The sequence below is a fragment of the Protopterus annectens genome, chromosome 4.part0 (assembly GCF_019279795.1).
Source record: "Protopterus annectens isolate FY-2018-M chromosome 4.part0, PAN1.0, whole genome shotgun sequence".
Lineage (NCBI taxonomy): Eukaryota > Metazoa > Chordata > Ceratodontiformes > Protopteridae > Protopterus > Protopterus annectens.
The window spans coordinates 217,392,949-217,410,099 of NC_056733.1; the positions used below are offsets into that span (position 1 = coordinate 217,392,949).

General features: G+C 44.8%; 1 protein-coding gene across 1 annotated transcript in view; it reads right to left on the reverse strand.

The window, feature by feature from the left end:
* ASPSCR1 (ASPSCR1 tether for SLC2A4, UBX domain containing) overlaps positions 1-17,151 on the reverse strand; it is a 4,162,292-nt gene that overhangs the window by 1,755,722 nt on the left and 2,389,419 nt on the right. The window contains exon 8 of the mRNA XM_044068220.1: positions 2,888-3,042. Within this exon, the coding sequence (XP_043924155.1) occupies positions 2,888-3,042 (155 nt within the window). The remainder of the gene's footprint in view (positions 1-2,887; positions 3,043-17,151) is intronic.

Sequence of the window (17,151 nt, forward strand, 5' to 3'; positions counted from 1 at the left end):
AGGATTAAGTGAAGCCTCTGCAAACACATCTTCCACAACATCCAGAACAGGGGTATAGCGAAGAGCCTAAGCTGGGGTAACAGCAAAAACATCCAAAGCCTTTTCCTAGAATCAGAGAAGTCCTGACCTTCCCACTTAAAATGTTCCCTCATAGAATGAAGTGTCTCTGAAAAAGAAAAATCCTCTGGAGGAGAAGCAGAAGGAGTGGAATCATCTGCATCAGAATCAGAATAAGGAGAATACTCCTGCAAGTCTTCAGCTGAAGACTCTGAAATATCCGAAGCCTGCTCAAAACTTCCCAACTCTGGCTCCACCCTAGGCCTCTTATCAGGAGGGGGCATAGAACCTCTAATTAGAGTAATTAAATCTTCTGCCATTTTAAGCATGTGCTACTTAGGCACAGACCCTGCTGAACTAGGAGTGACACCAACAGAAGCTGAAACTGGCCTGCCTCTGGGAGAAGCCTTGGAAACAGAAGGAGAAGGCCTAACCACCCTCGGAAGGGAGGGGAGTACAGTAACTTGGGAAGCCCCTTCAGCCTGACCTGCCTCCTGTCCGGAACGGACGACTTATCCTGCCTGGGTTTAACTGTTTTGTCTTTGCGCTTCTTCGCAGAAGCGGGCGCCGGAGAATCCGACGGCATATTATAATTGCACCGCTTCCCAAAGACCAGCCTAGCACAATCCAACCTTCGCTTAATAGTGCGTTTATTGAACCTAGCACAAAAGCGACACCCAACAACGTCGTGCTCAGGCCCCAAACAAGGAATACACAAAGAATGATAATCCCTATGCGGTATCTGTTTCCCACAAGAAATACAGTTATTCACTTTTTCTGACATCCGGTAAAACACTGAGGCAAGAAAAAACCAAAATAATCCCCAACGGGGTACTTAGCCAACTTGGATTCGGTCTGAAACTCCGAATTCGAAAAATTTCAGAACGCCGAACGGCACTTGCAACGCTGCTTCTGCATCGGACCATGCGGCAAAAGAGACTCAGGAAATGACGTCGGTCATGCGCTTTTGTACCCTGACGTCCTGATGTCAGTTTTAAGCGCCTTGACCGACGTCAGCCTAATACTTTGGTATTCGGGCCGACCGAGGACAGCGGACTACCCATATGTAAGGACTGCAGCAATGTGAGATGAAGAACATCCTTCCGATTCATCCAGGTCTGTATCTGAGGTGACAGACTCAGGGGAGCCTAGGTGCTTACTCTTGCACTTCTTCTGAGGAGGCTCCTCTGAGTGATCGGAGAGGCATCAGAAGAAGAGGGGTCACCCTAATGGGGTGTCCTGGGGCATAGGTTCCCTACGCTTCTGGGCCGGAGGAGGAGCAGAGGTTGGCACAGGCACAAGAGAAGGAGCCGATGGTGCTGATAGTAGGGCTGCTTCAGGGGCCAGCACGCTCCGCATGACCTCCAAAGCGTCACGATCCCGAGGCAAAGAAAGCTCCAGCTCCGAAGGACGGGAGTCCTCCTCCGCGTTGAGGACGATGGCTCAGAGGCTAATGTGGGAGCCGAGCTCACCTGCGCCGAAGCTCCAAGAGGGAGAGCGGGGTCGGACAAGAGACCGATACCACTTCCCCCCTCAGAGCAGATGAGAAAGCTTCGGCGCCCGGATACCTCGATGGACGGAATAATCGAGGTGATCGGAGCGGACGTTGGAACCAAAGAGGAGGTGATCAGTGCGGTCGGTTCTACTATCAGCGCTTCCATGGTCTCCAGCTTCGAACTAAGTGTAGTCAGAGAAGGAATGGAAATGGAGGCGGATGGAGCCTCAATCTGCTGAGGTGGGCTGGAAAGTAATTTCGCAAGGCCCTGTGATTTAAGCAATCTGCTGACTACTCTCTCCATGTCCTGATCCGATAACCTGGAGGATCGAGAGGAGTGGGATGAAGAGCGATGACTGTGTTCACTTCCTAATAAGGGTGACTGCAGCACCGAGCGGATCGGCACCAATGAAGGAGATCTTGCTGGCTTGTGGCTCCAAGGTGGTTCTGAGGTAGCAGTTGGAGCCGAGGGAGGAGATGACTTGTCAATGCTAGTCGGCACTGACAAACTTGGTTCTTCAAGCATAGGAGTTGGTTCCGAGGATACAGCCGATGGCTTGACAGAATTAGAGGATTTCACTGGCTGAGAACCTTTAGCCGGGGAATCCTGTGGTTTCAATAATCCTCGAAGGATTAATTTGTTTTTGCGCTCCTGAAGGACCCTTGAACTAAATGCATGACAGACAGAGCAGGAGTCCTGCAGGTGCACAGCCCCTAAACAATAAACACAGCTAGTGTGCCCATCTGTCAGAGACATTTTCTGACCGCATGAGTCACACTTTTTGAAGCCAGAAACTTTGGCCTCTCTAGAAATGTTACACTACTATTTTTTTTTTACAGTTAAGGAACAGAAAGGAGATCTTCTAATTTAAACGGCTGTCCTAAGGGGAGGGGGGACTCTAATTTAAATGAGTGCAGGGGAAACGGGAGGCCTGCGAGATATAGAACGATGGCCAACAAAGCTACAACACACACAAGAAAGGCGATAAGGGATAAACTACTACATCTAGACAAAAACTTGATAAATTTTTAAGAATAAACAAAAATTATAATAATAAAAAAAAATTATACTAAGCCTGAGCCAGTAACGAAGCAATCTCGCAGCTGAAGTGGCAAATGAGATCTGGGTAGCTGGCACTGGGCATTCTGGGATAAGGGTTAGCCTCGAGCCGGTAAATAGCTCTCGAGCTATAGAAGTAGGCAGAGTCAGAGCTGAGGATTGGCTCTAAACCCAAACAGCAAGAACGAAGGCGAGATGGGACAACTTAACATTATCAGTTCTCAGACTACTATTTTTACTCATAAATTTTAGGAATAGTTTAATAATGCACATACCGTTCACTTCTTAGTTGAGCAAATCGTTTCCTTACATCATCTACTGTCACTTCAAGGAAGTCTTCTGGTAGTTCCTTGTCTAATTCTTTGGACAGCTCATCTCGTAGGGGGTCATCCATGTCCAGGTGGTAGACTAGTAGCTCTCTCTCAATTGTCTGGCAACATAAAGAAATTAAACATAAAATGTGACTAAAATTGTGGCAACCAGGGTTTTTAAGCTTAAATGATGTGTGTTCAGAGTGTTGATGAACACATTAGCATGCAGATAAGTAGTGTGTGTTAATGGAGTACATAAGCTGGTATAGCACTGACCATCTGAAATGAAATAAGCATTCAAAACTTCAGGAATGTTTCTTTAGATGACAGCAGTAAAAAGACAAATGTCCCTACAGCTCTATGGTGTAGAAAAAGCCCTGACAAAGATCAAGATGACTAGAGTTCAACGATCATCGCAGGCACTGGAACACCCAAACAGTATGGGATAGGAATGAGTTGCAGATGCCTATTTACCTACATGGGGGGGTTAGTAGTGCAAGCAGGGACATACACCGCACTGAACATAGCCTGGGAATCAGAGGACATACGCTTGGCACTTCCAATCCAATAATGGTAGTCTTAACTGCCATATGAGTGATGGCACACATGCACATTGGGATGACTTGGAATATCCTTGTGATGATGTGGGTGTCTCTATTAACCACTGGGAGAGGGATTAGGCCATAGTCATAAAACAGCTGGCTGTAAGCTTTAACAAGGACATTAATTATTTTGGATCCATTGGCAGATCAGGGGAATGGCATCAGTGGGGTTGGAGGCTGCAATCCCTTCAGGGTGTTCTAAAGCTGCAGGTAGGTTCATTGTTGATATTTCACTTCACTTGTGGGCTCTTAGGCTGCAAGTCAGGGTGGTCTGTGACTTGAACTGTGGAAACCACCGGGCAGGCAACAGGCCAAAGATATAGCTGATGGTTTGCAGACAGGCAGGGTAAAGCTAACTTCATGACTTCCTGCAAGATGGCTTTTTCTAGTCGGGCAGTCACTGGTACAGAATGGAAAGGCAGAACTAATGCAAGAAGTCTGATGGTCTGCAGGCAAGAATGCAAAAAGTCAAAAGAAAAAAAAAATAAGGCAAAATTTCAAGAAAATCTACTTATCGCAACTACCATACAGTAACAGAAAAAACACTTCTTCACACTCAATGTATCATTTTTGTAATCTCGTACAAATACTACCAGTTTGGAGCACAATCTGATGTAGAACCCTAAAAATTCTGTGCAAACAACCATTGCTGTCATCTAGAACAAGAAAGCATTCTGTATGTGCAGACCACATTCTATATGTTATCATGGCATGACAGCAGGATATGCATCTGTTGTCTACAGATGGATCTACCTCTAAACCTCGAACCTCATATAACAGAGCTTCATTTTCACAAGATGAAAGGTGAAATACCTGAAAGGTGAATTTTCCCCACGGTAAGTAAACACTTGCCCAAACTTACATGAAACACACACCAAGATAATTAAAACCCACCTAGATGGGGGGGGGGGGCTACACCCCCCACACCCCCCAACTATATATACCAACTCCGGGATAGCACTACAGTGGAGGAAAGGGCATGCTGAGCAAGTGTTTACTTACCCTTGGAAAAATCTGCCATTAGGGTATGTCACTGTTTGTGACTTTCATCTCATAAAAATAAAGTTCGAGGTTTATAAGTAGATTGCTACAGACATAACTTAACCCAGATTCTTGAAGTCACTTTTATGCCAAATAAAATCAACGACTACATCCTCACAGAATATAGGTCCCCTTCTGTGTATTGCGTTGATTATGAGTAATACCCTAACTACTCGAAGACATACCTATTCAAGCCTAACTCACTGCTTCTAGGCATCTTCAACTAGTCTTCCAGCAACAGGGACAACTCTACAACCAACAGCATATATGCAAAGCGGTTCCTATATTTTGCAATTGCCAACTTCTTAAAGCAGACTGTACATATTTGCACTGGTGTCACAAACCTTCTTGACACCTTCCTCATCAGTGCTGAAAATGTCTGCACTCCATCATGTGCCATAACCTCGCTGCTTAACACTGACCAGCAAAAACAGTAATCTTTTCCTACGAAGTGACGCCAATCCCGCATTAAACCCAACAACATTTAGGGACTACTTCAAAGCCAACCTCATACTGCTCTCAGACGAATGATAAATTTCTATGGGCCACCCTCCAGCCTGTGTGTTGCTCAAGCTGCTGTATTCAGCTACAGATTGTACTATCTATGCACCGTCTCTGTTCCCAGACATCATAAATACAATGAAAAATGCATGAATAAACCGTTATGGTTGAATTACAAAATATAGGAGTTGCATAACAAAAGGAAACAAAAATTACTAGCCTTATACAACATATCCGCCACTTACACCCCCCTCCCCCAGAAACACCATAAAAGAGGACTTAAATTCAGTTACTACAATCTCAAATATTCTGTTAAAAATTTAAGGTTATGTATGAATTAAAACGTGCCACTTCCAAGAAGGCCTTCTTCAACTAATTCAAAAACCTGTACAGCTGTGAACTAATATCCAGTGGTTCAATTTACTATGATCCTCAGACTATCACCAACATCCTTTCTGAAAAAATTTAGCTCAACTTAATCCCACTAACCCAACTGTTAGTCTTCCCCGTTAACAACCTAACACCTCTCCCCATATTATCTTTCTCAATCAAGTCTTAATATCTCTATCAAAAAACAGAACCACCACTTCCATGGATACAGTCAGTTTATCTGGCTGCCTCCTGGTAAGAACCAAATATAGCTTAGCTCAACCCTTCTCTAACCTATTTAACCTAAGTCATACATCAATTATGTGCTTGCTACTTGGCAAACAACCTTAACGGTTCCACTACACAAGGGTAGCCCCACTACAGATTCAGGTAATTATAGACCCATATGTATCACCGTATCATTTCTAAGCTCATGGAATGTATCATAGCAGATCACATAAACCATGACATAATGAAACTTCAGTCCCTTGATCCAAACCAGTCTGACTTTGCTCAAGACAGGTCTTGTTCCCTCAATATATCTAATTTCTTTAATAGGAACAAGGAGATCACACACATGGGCCACATTGTCTAGACTCCTTTTCTGGATTTTGCTAAGGTCTTTGATACAATTCCCCATGCAGATATTACTGTCAATCTTGCACATCTTAATAGTAATTCATTCATCATCCACTGGCTATCCAACTGGCTCAGTGACTGGACTTGCAAAGTAAGAGTTAATGGAACCTCTTCTGCAGAAAAGTATGTCGCCAGTGGAGTTTCCAAGGCTCTGTCCTAGGCATCCTGCTTTTTAGAATTTGCTTTTCTGATGTTAAGGCAGATATCGTTGGGCTAGGACTAATTAGGTTCATCCATGGCTGGAAATTGGGTGCCATCATACATTCTCCTGAAGACACGCACATTCTTTAACAAGAGCTTGATCAGATTAACACCTGGTACACTATTCACAGGCTTAAACTTGCTGTCAAAAATGCAGTGTGGTTTTATTCAGTAATTAGGAATTCACCACTTTATATCACATTAAAGTCATTCCCCTTGAAATCAAATTAATCAACAGTAATGCAGGTATCCTCATCAATGAAGAGCTATCTTTTGACCATTAGTCACTTTTCTCAGCTTTTCATCCAATTTGAAAGGTCTCAAAGATTTCTGGTCAAGAAAATTTCCTGTTTAAATGCAGTGAGCTACGATGACAGATAAGAGGCCCTCTCATTATATTCTGTCTCATACAGACACCTTCAAGGTGATCTGCATCTGGCTTTCAAAGCCATGGAATATTCCAGTCTACTTGATCTTACAGATGAACTCAAAACACATACCACCAAGAACACCAGCAACAAAAAGCTTAACCTTTACTAACACACAAACAGAACAGGCTGGTGTGTAAGCTTACTGTGCATGTCAAGCAATGAAATAGACGAGTCACACTGAAAATTGCTCTGTATGAATAGATGGACAATTTTAAATTCACCGCAGGGCAGCATCTAGGCACTCCTCACCTGGGTAGCCTAGCTTAAACAATTAGTATTGGACTTAGCTGCCTAGGCTTCTGAGTGGTCTTCTGTACACATGCTTAGCATATACCCATGAACCAGTAATCCAAGGTAACCATTTGAAATGTTTTACTGAAAAATCTCACTCAGACTCTGCCATAAGTTGCCTTGAGGGAAAGGGTAGTTTTTTGTTTTCTTGTAATTTATATCACTTCACTACCTTCTTCTACTTTTGTACAGAGTAGATTATTTTCTTTATGCTGTGTTTTACTTGATTCTACTTTCAATTGCATACTTAAACTAGGAAAGAGACCATAGCAGTCTCTCTTGTGAGTCAGACATCAGAACAGGTCAATTAAGGTTAACTACCCGTGAACTGAGGGTGGAGCTAGGAACTAAACCTTCTATTTAGGGGGTAACAAAAACATTTCAAGGCTTTACTAGAAAAGCTCACTCAGGCTCTGCCACAAGTTGCTGCGAGGGAAAGGTTAGTTCATTTTCGCTTCCTTGTAATTTGTATTGCTTCATTGCTGCCTTCTATTTTGAATATTATGATGCATTTTCTTTACATTGTGTTTTACTTGTATTCTGTTTTCAATTGCAATTTTATACTAGAAGAGAGTCCAGAGTTGGCTCTTCTGTGAGTGACACAGAAATTAAACTTCCCCATCTTGGTGCTGCTGTGTTTTTTAAAATTCAACTGTCACTCTGGTTGCCCACCTCTTAAGTTAATTTGACCACATATTTCCTACCCTCTCTACTTTCAATAAGCACAAAACAATTATTTTGTGAAATCGCTCCTCTCCAGCTATTTCAATTTATTAGCTACCCCGCAGTATTCCATTAGGTGCCCACCCATCCCAATCTGTCCTGCTCTTTTAAATTTAGTGGCCCTCCCCTTAGATTGCTATAGCTTGATTCCCCCCTCATATCTAACTGCTTAGTGCATACTGCAGCTCTTAGGATATTAACCCATTTTTCCATCTTACCTTTAAAATCTGCAACACTTAGTCCAAGACTAGGATTACTGGAGAGCCTACATTCTGTCTCTCAATAGTCATCTTGAGATTAGAGCTTTTGTTTTGCTCCTGGTGAGAGAATGTGCATAGAGACATTATTTCCTGGAAATGTTGTGAAGTTCATAGGCTGCTGATAACTGCTCCATCTGTGTCATCTTGGAATTTGTGTTTGTACTTTGTTGCTGGTGACAGAAGGGACAGAGGACATTGATTCTCATCTCTGACTACTACTACTAGGCAGCGAGTGTCTGTGTGGGACTTTCCTGATTGGTCTGGTTGATATTCAAAACATCTACAAAGAAAAGGCTACAACAAGCCTACAGATTGCTACATCAACTGGGACAAGACTGTTACTCACAAAAAGCCTGTGTCCTGGTTCTCATCTTGGGACTGGTGCTACTGTTTTGTTTCTGGTGAGAGAAGAAGCAAAGAGACATTGTATCCCAGCAATATGAAGCTGTGGTGAGACCAGCACCAGTAGTAGCCAATCTGGCAAATCCCCTCTTTTCATTATTTTTGTCAAAGCTAATTCTTTCTTATTAGTAAGTACTGCTTGATTAGCTGCTGCCAAACCTAACTTCAGAATATCTCCCTAAATAGTTCATCCATAAATCATCAAGTTAAATTTATTAGCTTCCCCTCAAGTGTTTGGCAGTGCTCTGTATAGCTGCAAACACCTTCAGATGACTTTTTCCTGTAAAAGCATCCTTGAAATGTCACCAATACATAGTTTATTCATTTATTTATTGCATTTGTTCACTGGGAAAGTTCACTGGCAAAGTCCACTGGGCCTAAAATGAGAAGTTATGTACCTACCATAAGGTTCCATGTTAGTTGTCTTCTCTCGCCTTCCTTCTTGCTGGATGGGTTCGGAGCCGATCCTCGGCTCCGACTCGGCCACTTACTAAAGCTCGAGAGCTAATTTTACCGGCTCGAGGCAAACCTATATCCCATGATGCAAGGCGATAACTACCCAGATCTCGTTTGGTAGCTAAGGAAAAAATATGCAATATATTCCTCCAACTGGAGAGGAGGAGGAAGAGGTAATAATCCCCCGAAAAGGACCAACCTGATCTAATGACACTAGTAAGCTGATTGCTGGAAAAAAATTGGATCAAGACTCTTCAAGGAAAAGGAATAATCTTCTTGGTCTGACCAGGCTAGGGGGATGGTGGGCGGGACGCAAGAAAGAAGGCGAGAGAAGACAACTAACATGGAACGTTATGGTAGGTACATAACTTCTCAATGTTAAGTTGTCAATATCGCCTTCATTCTTGCTGGATGGGACCGCGTCCCTAGCACCTTTATCCTGGGTGGCTCAATGGAACAGACTCTTGAGAACGGTGGAACCAAAATTTGCTCCGTTTCTGGAGGCCAAGTCTAATTTGTAATGTGAAACAAAGGTATGAGGAGAGGCTCATGTGGCTGCTGCACAAATAGTGTCTATTGGAGGTCTAGCCTGAAAAGCTGTAGATGTAGCTAGTGCTCTAGTGGAATGGGCTTTTGGAGTAGAAATCAACTGTTTACCTCTGAGTTGATAAATGTATGTAATCACAGAAGACAGCCACCTAGATAGGGTTACCTTGGAAACTGGAAGGCCTTTCCTGTTCTCTGCATAGGATAAAAACAGTTGATCAGATTTTCTAAATTGTTTGGTTCTGTCCAGATAATATCTGAGTTGGCGGTGAACATCGAGATAATGTAGTTTTTGTTCCGCTCTATCAGAATAATTTGGGAAAAAACTGGAAGATCAATAGATTGATTTAAGTTCGTCTGCGATGCTACTTTGGGTAAGAAAGACGGATTAGTCCTTAGAGAAACTCTGTCTTTGTGGAATACTAAGTAGGGAGGACGAATGCAGAGGGCATGAAGCTCAGATACTCTCCTGGCAGAAGTAATGGCGACGAGAAAGAGTGTCTTCCAAGAAAGAAATTTCAATGAACAGGTAGCCACAGGTTCGAAAAGGGGAAGAATCAAGGATGTTAAAATTAAATTTAGATCCCACTGTGATGGGGGGTCTCTAATCGGAGGTTTAAGGAAAAATATACCTCTAAGGAATGCCTTGCAAAGTTTATGTGACATGCTGTTGTGGTCTTAACAAGCCGATATGAAAATTTGAAATGGCTGCCAACTGAACTTTTACTGTGGAGGAAGAAGATCCTGAATGAAAAATCTCGGCTAGGAAGTCCAAGACCGAATGAATCGGAGCAGTAAAGGGATCTATGTTCCTAGCTTTTGCCCAGAAGGAGAAACGTTGCCATTTACTAGTGTAAATCCTTCTGGTGGAAGATTTAAGGGAAGCTACTATGATATCCCGGACGGGATTAGAAATCATAGGAAGCCTGGCTAGGGATGGAAGTGGAGCAACCAAGCAGTGAGGTTGAGAGAAGGTATGGATTGGTGCAGCTGCCCCGACTGGTGGGTCAGATCATCTGGAACCGGGTCCAGATGCCATGGCTGTACCAGAAGATAACAGTGTAGGAACGGAAACCATATCTGTCGAGGCCAATAAGGGGCAATGAGAATCATCTTGGCTCTCAAGGCGGTTGCTTTCTGAATTACTTGTGGTATTAGAGGAAAAGGAGGAAAAGCATAGAGAAGTCCCCCGGGCCAATCTTGGATTAGAGCGTCTCTGGGGGGATGGCCTGGAAGGGGGAAGAGAGAGAAGTCGTCGGGGCATTTGCTGTTTTGAGGCGTAGCAAAAAGATCGCAGCAAGGAAGGCCCCACTTCTGAAAAATCTCTTCCATCACAGACTGTTTGAGAGACCACTCGTGAGGCATGAGAATAGCTCTGCTCAACCTGTCCGCTAAGATGTTGGATTTCCCGGGGATATGCGTTGCTATCAGAAACCGCTGAGAAGAGATTGCCCACTGCCAAAGTCTGAGTGCCTCTCGACACAGTGGATAGGACTTGGTTCCGCCCTGCTTGTTGATATACCACACTACGGACATATTGTCCGTTTGGACTGCAATAGTTCCCAGGGGAAGAGAGTCGTGGAGGGCTTGCAACGTTAAAAGCACTGCTCTCATCTCCAGGACATTTATGTGCAGGTGGCATTCGAAAGGTTGCCAAGTGCCATGGACCATCCTGTCCTGATAATGCCCCCCCCACCCGATCAGGGAGGCGTCCGATGTAACCGTGGCGACCGGGGCGGGAGAAACAAAGGGTCTGCCCTGATGGACTTGAGGGGACAATATCCACCAGGTCAGATGCCTTTTGCAAATTGGAGTTATGATCCTGTAACGCATGGGAAGTCGTTGATAGGACCATTTGGAGAACAGCATCCATTGTAGGAGACGCATGTAAAAGCGGGCAAGGGGAAGAAGTGTTATGGCGGCCACCATAAGACCCAATATTTTCAGGACAAACCTGGCCAGAATTTTGTCGCTCTGAAGAATCATATGGATGTGGTTTTGAATATCCAAGATCCTTTGGTCTGTTAACTTTGCTGAAAGTTGTACGGTGTCCAATTTTGCGCCTATAAAGGTAATAGATTGACAGGGCGACAAGGCAGATTTTTCGAAATTTATAGAAATCCCTAGCCCCCTGCAAATGTGAATGGTGTAATCTCTGGCTTGGAGAAGTTGATGCCTGGTGGTGGCAGTGAGGAGCCATCGTCTAGATATGGAAACACCTGGAATCCTTGACGTCTCAGGTGAGCCGTAACCACTACCATACATTTGGTGAACACTCTGGGGGCTGTAGTGAGTCCAAATGGCAAGGCTCTGAACTGGAAGTGACTGGCACCCAGCCAAAAGCGGAGAAACCTTCTGGAGCGCCTGTGAATTTTTATGCGATAGTACGCATCCTGAAGGTCCACCGAGCACATCCAATTGTCCTTGCCCAGAAAGGGTAGAATGGACTGAAGCGTGACCATCCGGAACCTTGTTTTCTTTACAAACAAGTTTAGTTTGCCGAGATCTAATATTGGTCTCCAGTCCCCTGTTTTTTTTGGTACTAAAAAGAACCTTGAGTAGATTCCGGATCCTATTTGGTCTGCTGGGACTGGCTGGATGGCTCTTTATGCTAGCAGTTTTGATATCTCTGGTACTGCTAGTTCCCTTAGACCGGGTGGAACGTCTTGTAGGGTTCCCTTTTGCTGAATTGGGGTTTGGATAAAGGGAATTTTGTAACCCTCGGATATGATCGACTGTACCCATTTGTCTTGAGAAAGGGAAAGCCAGGCTTTTGGGTACAGCGATAATCTTCCCCCGACTGCCTCCGAAGGTGGACAATCGGGCAACATCTCAGGGATGCTGGAAGGGTTTGTCAGAGAGAGAGAGAGACTCCCTGCTACCCTGATTCTGCGGACCCGCTCTGCCCCTAGGGTGGCGTTTGTTGTTACCCCCTCTGCCTCTGGGGGTAAACTGACCTCGTGCGTCAGGTGTAACTCCTTGAGATTTGCGGAACCACATTTTCCCTCCCTTCTGACCTTTTGGGTAAGGTCTTGAAGGGGTGGAGTAACGGACTCCTACGGCAGAAAGAGTCTTGCCATCTTGTTCGCATCTAGTCAAGGTGTCTTTCACTTGAGGTCCGAACAAGGTCGAACCATCAAAGGGAGAGTTTGTGAAGGACGCCTTGAAGGGATCTGCAAAATTACAAAGCCGCATCCAGGATTGACGCCTTAGAGCCACTCCTGTGCCTGCGGCCCTACTCGCTCCATCGGCTGCATATGAAATGAGCCGCATGAAGGAGTTAACAATGGAGTTTAGGATTCCTAGCTGTGAGTTAATTTTATCCTGGGACACAGCAGCTGACGGATCCTGTAAAACTTCCCCCAATTCTTTAAGAACATCTCTTTGAAGATGGGTGAAGTGACACAAATAGTTCAGCGACCGCATGGCAAAGGTCGCTGAAGAAAATATCCGCTTGCCATACCTATCCATAGTCCTGGAATCCTTGTTAGGAGGATGGACAGGTATTGAAGGATCAGCTAATTCCTTCTTGGTGGCTGCAGCCACCACCATGGCATCAAATGGGACACCTTTTGTCAAAAATTGCCTGTCAGGTGGGGCCGTAATGAATTTAGAAGGCCTCCGAGGAATGGGTTCCACCGAGTCAGGGGCCATCCATGCCTTCCGAGCCACCACGTCCATAAGAGGGTCGAAAGGCGGAGACACCCAGGAGGTGGAGGGTCGAGAACCGAACGCCTCTAGGTATACCGACTCGTCCTCGGAAGGATTAAGGGAAGGCGAGTTCCCCCTCTGCTTAAGGAGTTCAAGGATGTCTGAGAAAGAGACATCCTCAGAGGGGGACCTTGGGGATCCCTCCGACTCATCCAAGTCAGTATCGGATGTAATAGACTCGGGGGAGTCTAGATGTTTCCTCTTACATGTCCTCTTACGCGGAGGCTCACCTGATGGGTCAGGAGAAGCCTCGGAAGAGGAAGATATTCCCAGTGGGGAAACCTGAGGCGTTGGATCTCTGGGTCCGGGAGCAAGAGAGTGGGAAGAGATGTCAGCAGGCACTGTAGTGGGAGGAGCTGATGGAACTGACCGTTGACTATGCCCTGGGGCTAGTACACTCCTCATCACCTCGAAGGCTCCCCCATCAGAAAGGCCAGAAGGCTCCCGCTCCGAAGAGATAGGAACTCCAGGCCGCACCGACAAGGATGGCTCCGACGCTGATGACGGGGCTGAGCTCACCAGCGCCGAAGCTCCGAGAGGGAGAACGAGGTTGGACAAGGGTCCGATGCCACTCGCCCCCTCGGAGCCGACGAGAGAGACCAGACGCCTGGTTCCCTCCAATGAAGGTATCAAGGAGGAGATCGGAGCAGAGGACGACGGAGCCGAAGGGGGAGGTGGTATCGGCTCCGAAGTCACAACAGTCACGGCTCCGAGGAGCTCCGGCTCCGAGCTCTGTAAGAGAGTCGAAGGAGGAATGTTAGGCGGATGTGTAATAGCTACCATCTGTTGAGACGGGCTATGGAGCATTTGGGCTAATGCCTGAGACTTTAATAGTCTACTCACCACTCTCTCAAGGTCGTGGTCGGACAGCCTGGATGACCGAGAAGACCGGCTCCGATGGCTCCGCTCCGAGAGCAGGGGTGATCTCGGAGCCGAATGTATCGACTCCAACGAAGGGGATCTTTATCTCTTTTTTGAGATAGGTGGAGCCGAAGGAGCCGAGGATACGTCAGCTCCAGCCAGAGCCGACACTGAGTGGCCAGGTTTAGCGGTATCGGTGCCGGATGGAGCCGATACTGTAACCTGTGACATAGAAGGATCGGCTCCGACTGGAGCCGATCTCGTCACAGAAGGAGAACCAGTAGCCGATGGCTTAGAGCTTGGAGCCGAAGGCTTAACTGGTTTCGAGGGCTTCCCCGGAGCTGACTTAGTCGGGGAGCTCTCAGGCTTTAATAAGCCCCTCAGTATTAATTTATTTCTGCGCTCCTGCAGGACTCTTGGGCTGAAGGCATGGCAGACAGCACAAGAGTCCTGCAGGTGCAGAGGTCCCAGGCAGTAAACGCAAGAAGTGTGACCGTCTGTCAGAGACATTTTCTGACAGCATGAGTCACACTTCTTGAAGCCTGAGACCTTTGTATCCTTCGACATAACTGTGTCGAGGAAGCACTAAGTAACAAACATAGACACACACACAATAAACACCCAATCCAAATAAAATTAAAACAGGGATACAAACACACCCAAACACCACACAGAATCCCTGACAAAAAATTAGGAAAGGGGAAGGCTTAAGGCCTAACTTAGGGGAAGGGATAAATAACTGGAAAAAAAGGGAACACTAACGGAAATAGGGTTAAACTAATCGTTAAGAGTTTACACAACAACGGTAGTAACTAAAACTAAAGGGGAGAGACCAAAAGTCTGAAATTTGAAAAACTTACCAGGAGCCGGTAAAAAACGCACCTTGCAAGCGAAAGCGGCAAACGAGATCTGGGTAGTTATCGCCTTGCATCATGGGATATAGGGTTGCCTCGAGCCGGTAAAATTAGCTCTCGAGCTTTAGTAAGTGGCCGAGTCCGAGCCGAGGATCGGCTCCGAACCCATCCAGCAAGAATGAAGGCGAGATTATCAACTTAACTCATTAACCCCGAGAACCGTTCCCTGGCGCCTCTGTGCTTAACACCGAGTGCGCTATGACACGATAGGAATTTCTTCATGTTAACCCCGAGTGCCTTCCTGCAGCACAAGTAAGTTTACAGCCCCTAATTTCAAGCTATTGGTAAAATATATGCTGAGAAAGTAACTGAAGGTTGTCAGTTACCTTCTCAACTTAGGATTTATAGTGGAGGTACCTGATGGTCCTATTGGACTTTTTTGTTAAATTCGGCTTTGAATGCTCCCTGTCTTTTCTCCAGATTACAGCAAAGCCGGCTCCGTGTGCATTCCTCAACCAAGCGGTGGCAGCCAATCGGATTCTTACAATCCGAGCCACCGCTTGCATAACTGATGTGCTGTGGTCGTTTTTTTTTTCTTTTACAGGATTGTTCTGCTGTTAAAACTAGTGCCAGTAGTGCACTGAGTTCCAGGATTGTATTTACGTTAGGTCTAAGGTCTGGAATAAACAGAGTTCTTTTGGATTTAATTACGCTGGACTGGTTTTTATCAGCAACATAGAATATAGCTGCTTCACTGATAACCAACAGAAACCGTATATACTTTGTTTTTCCTTGGTGTCTGGAAGATTGGGGTTTGGTGAGCTTCTGCATCTACTGTTCTTGGTTTATACAAACTGCTTCGTGATTTGTTTTTGAACCATCTTTATGCTTTGCTTTGCCGCTAAACTATTAGCTCTACAGCATATACAGTCACTTGCAACTGCAGTATGCCCCGAGTACAAGTACTATGTAGAAATATTGCACTGCTTCAAACAAACTGTTGAACTGATGTTGATCTACTTGTCCGATTTAAAACAAAGGAAGGTTAATGGTGGAACCGCGTTTTCCTTTTTGGTAGTTAGTGATTGTTCTACCTGGGCTGTTTGGGGAGAGAAAAATGGGAGAGTAGTGCTTTACGAGGAAATGTCCCACGTGTGTCTTGTATAATTGTTTTAATGTGTGCGTAGACGCCGCCACACCTGTAAGCGCTGATGGTTCATTGATGTTTACTAGGTTAACTACCTCAAGGGGCTTTTTAAGCCCGGCCAGGCATACCAAATCTGTCAAGTTTTGATGGGTTTAAGTTTGTTAGCTTTGCTCTGTGTAAGTATGTATGGTACAGTCCATGAAAATATTGTTTATGGAGTGTGAGGGTGACAAATATAACGATGCACTGGATAGTGTTTTTAAATACCACAATTTTCTTTTTTAATTTTTGTTGGGCGAATTCTGTCTTAGTGCAGTCTGTGTAAATATTTGCTTCATGTATTCGTGCGTGTAACTTCTACATGTATCTTAATCGGATTTAAGAATTGGTACTTTAATTGATTTGTTACCTTATTTGGATGTCAGTGTGAGCTGTAGAAAGGTAACCTGCAGTGTTTACCCAGGTGGGGGTTTCTATATCATTGTTTTGTGTACTGTTTTTTGTAATATTTTCAGTGATAGTTGTATAATGTCGAACAATTGTATATCTTATGTGGTGTACTTTAAAAATCCTGTGTAAATTTACTTATGTGCACACACACACACACACAAGTCTTGTTTTGGTTCTCATCTTGGTTGTCATCCCTATGCAGAGGTCAGTAAAATATCAGAGCAGTATAAGACATTTGCTCAAACTCTTGTTTTGTTTGCTGGACCATGTTTAGGGGTGAACTGCCATCCCCTGACCACTTGCTATATTCAAAGAAAGGCTCATACTATTACATAAGTGTGGGGAGGGTGGAGTAGAAACTGGACTGGCTCCTGTACAGTTGTTAATTTTAATTCTAATTGTGAAAATTTCTGTTTTTAAGAGAATGTGATTTCAGGCATATAACTCCAATGTTTCTATGTGCAGCAACACAAGTCTGTATTATAATTTTTTACTCTTTCATAACTTAAATTTTCATATTTTTGGATGCCTTTGGTATGTTTCCACTGTAATCTTTCCAGGATAGTTTTAAGGTTTTCAAATTGTATAGTCTGGCTTTTGCAGCTTGCCAATAACTATTAGTTGGAGAATTCATAAAGGAAGTCGGGGGGGGGGGGGGGGGGAATCTAGCAGTTTGTTTTGCTTTGAACTTGTGGAAAGTCTTCATTTCCTCCCAGAATGTTTCTGGTGAGGACTTGGAGTGT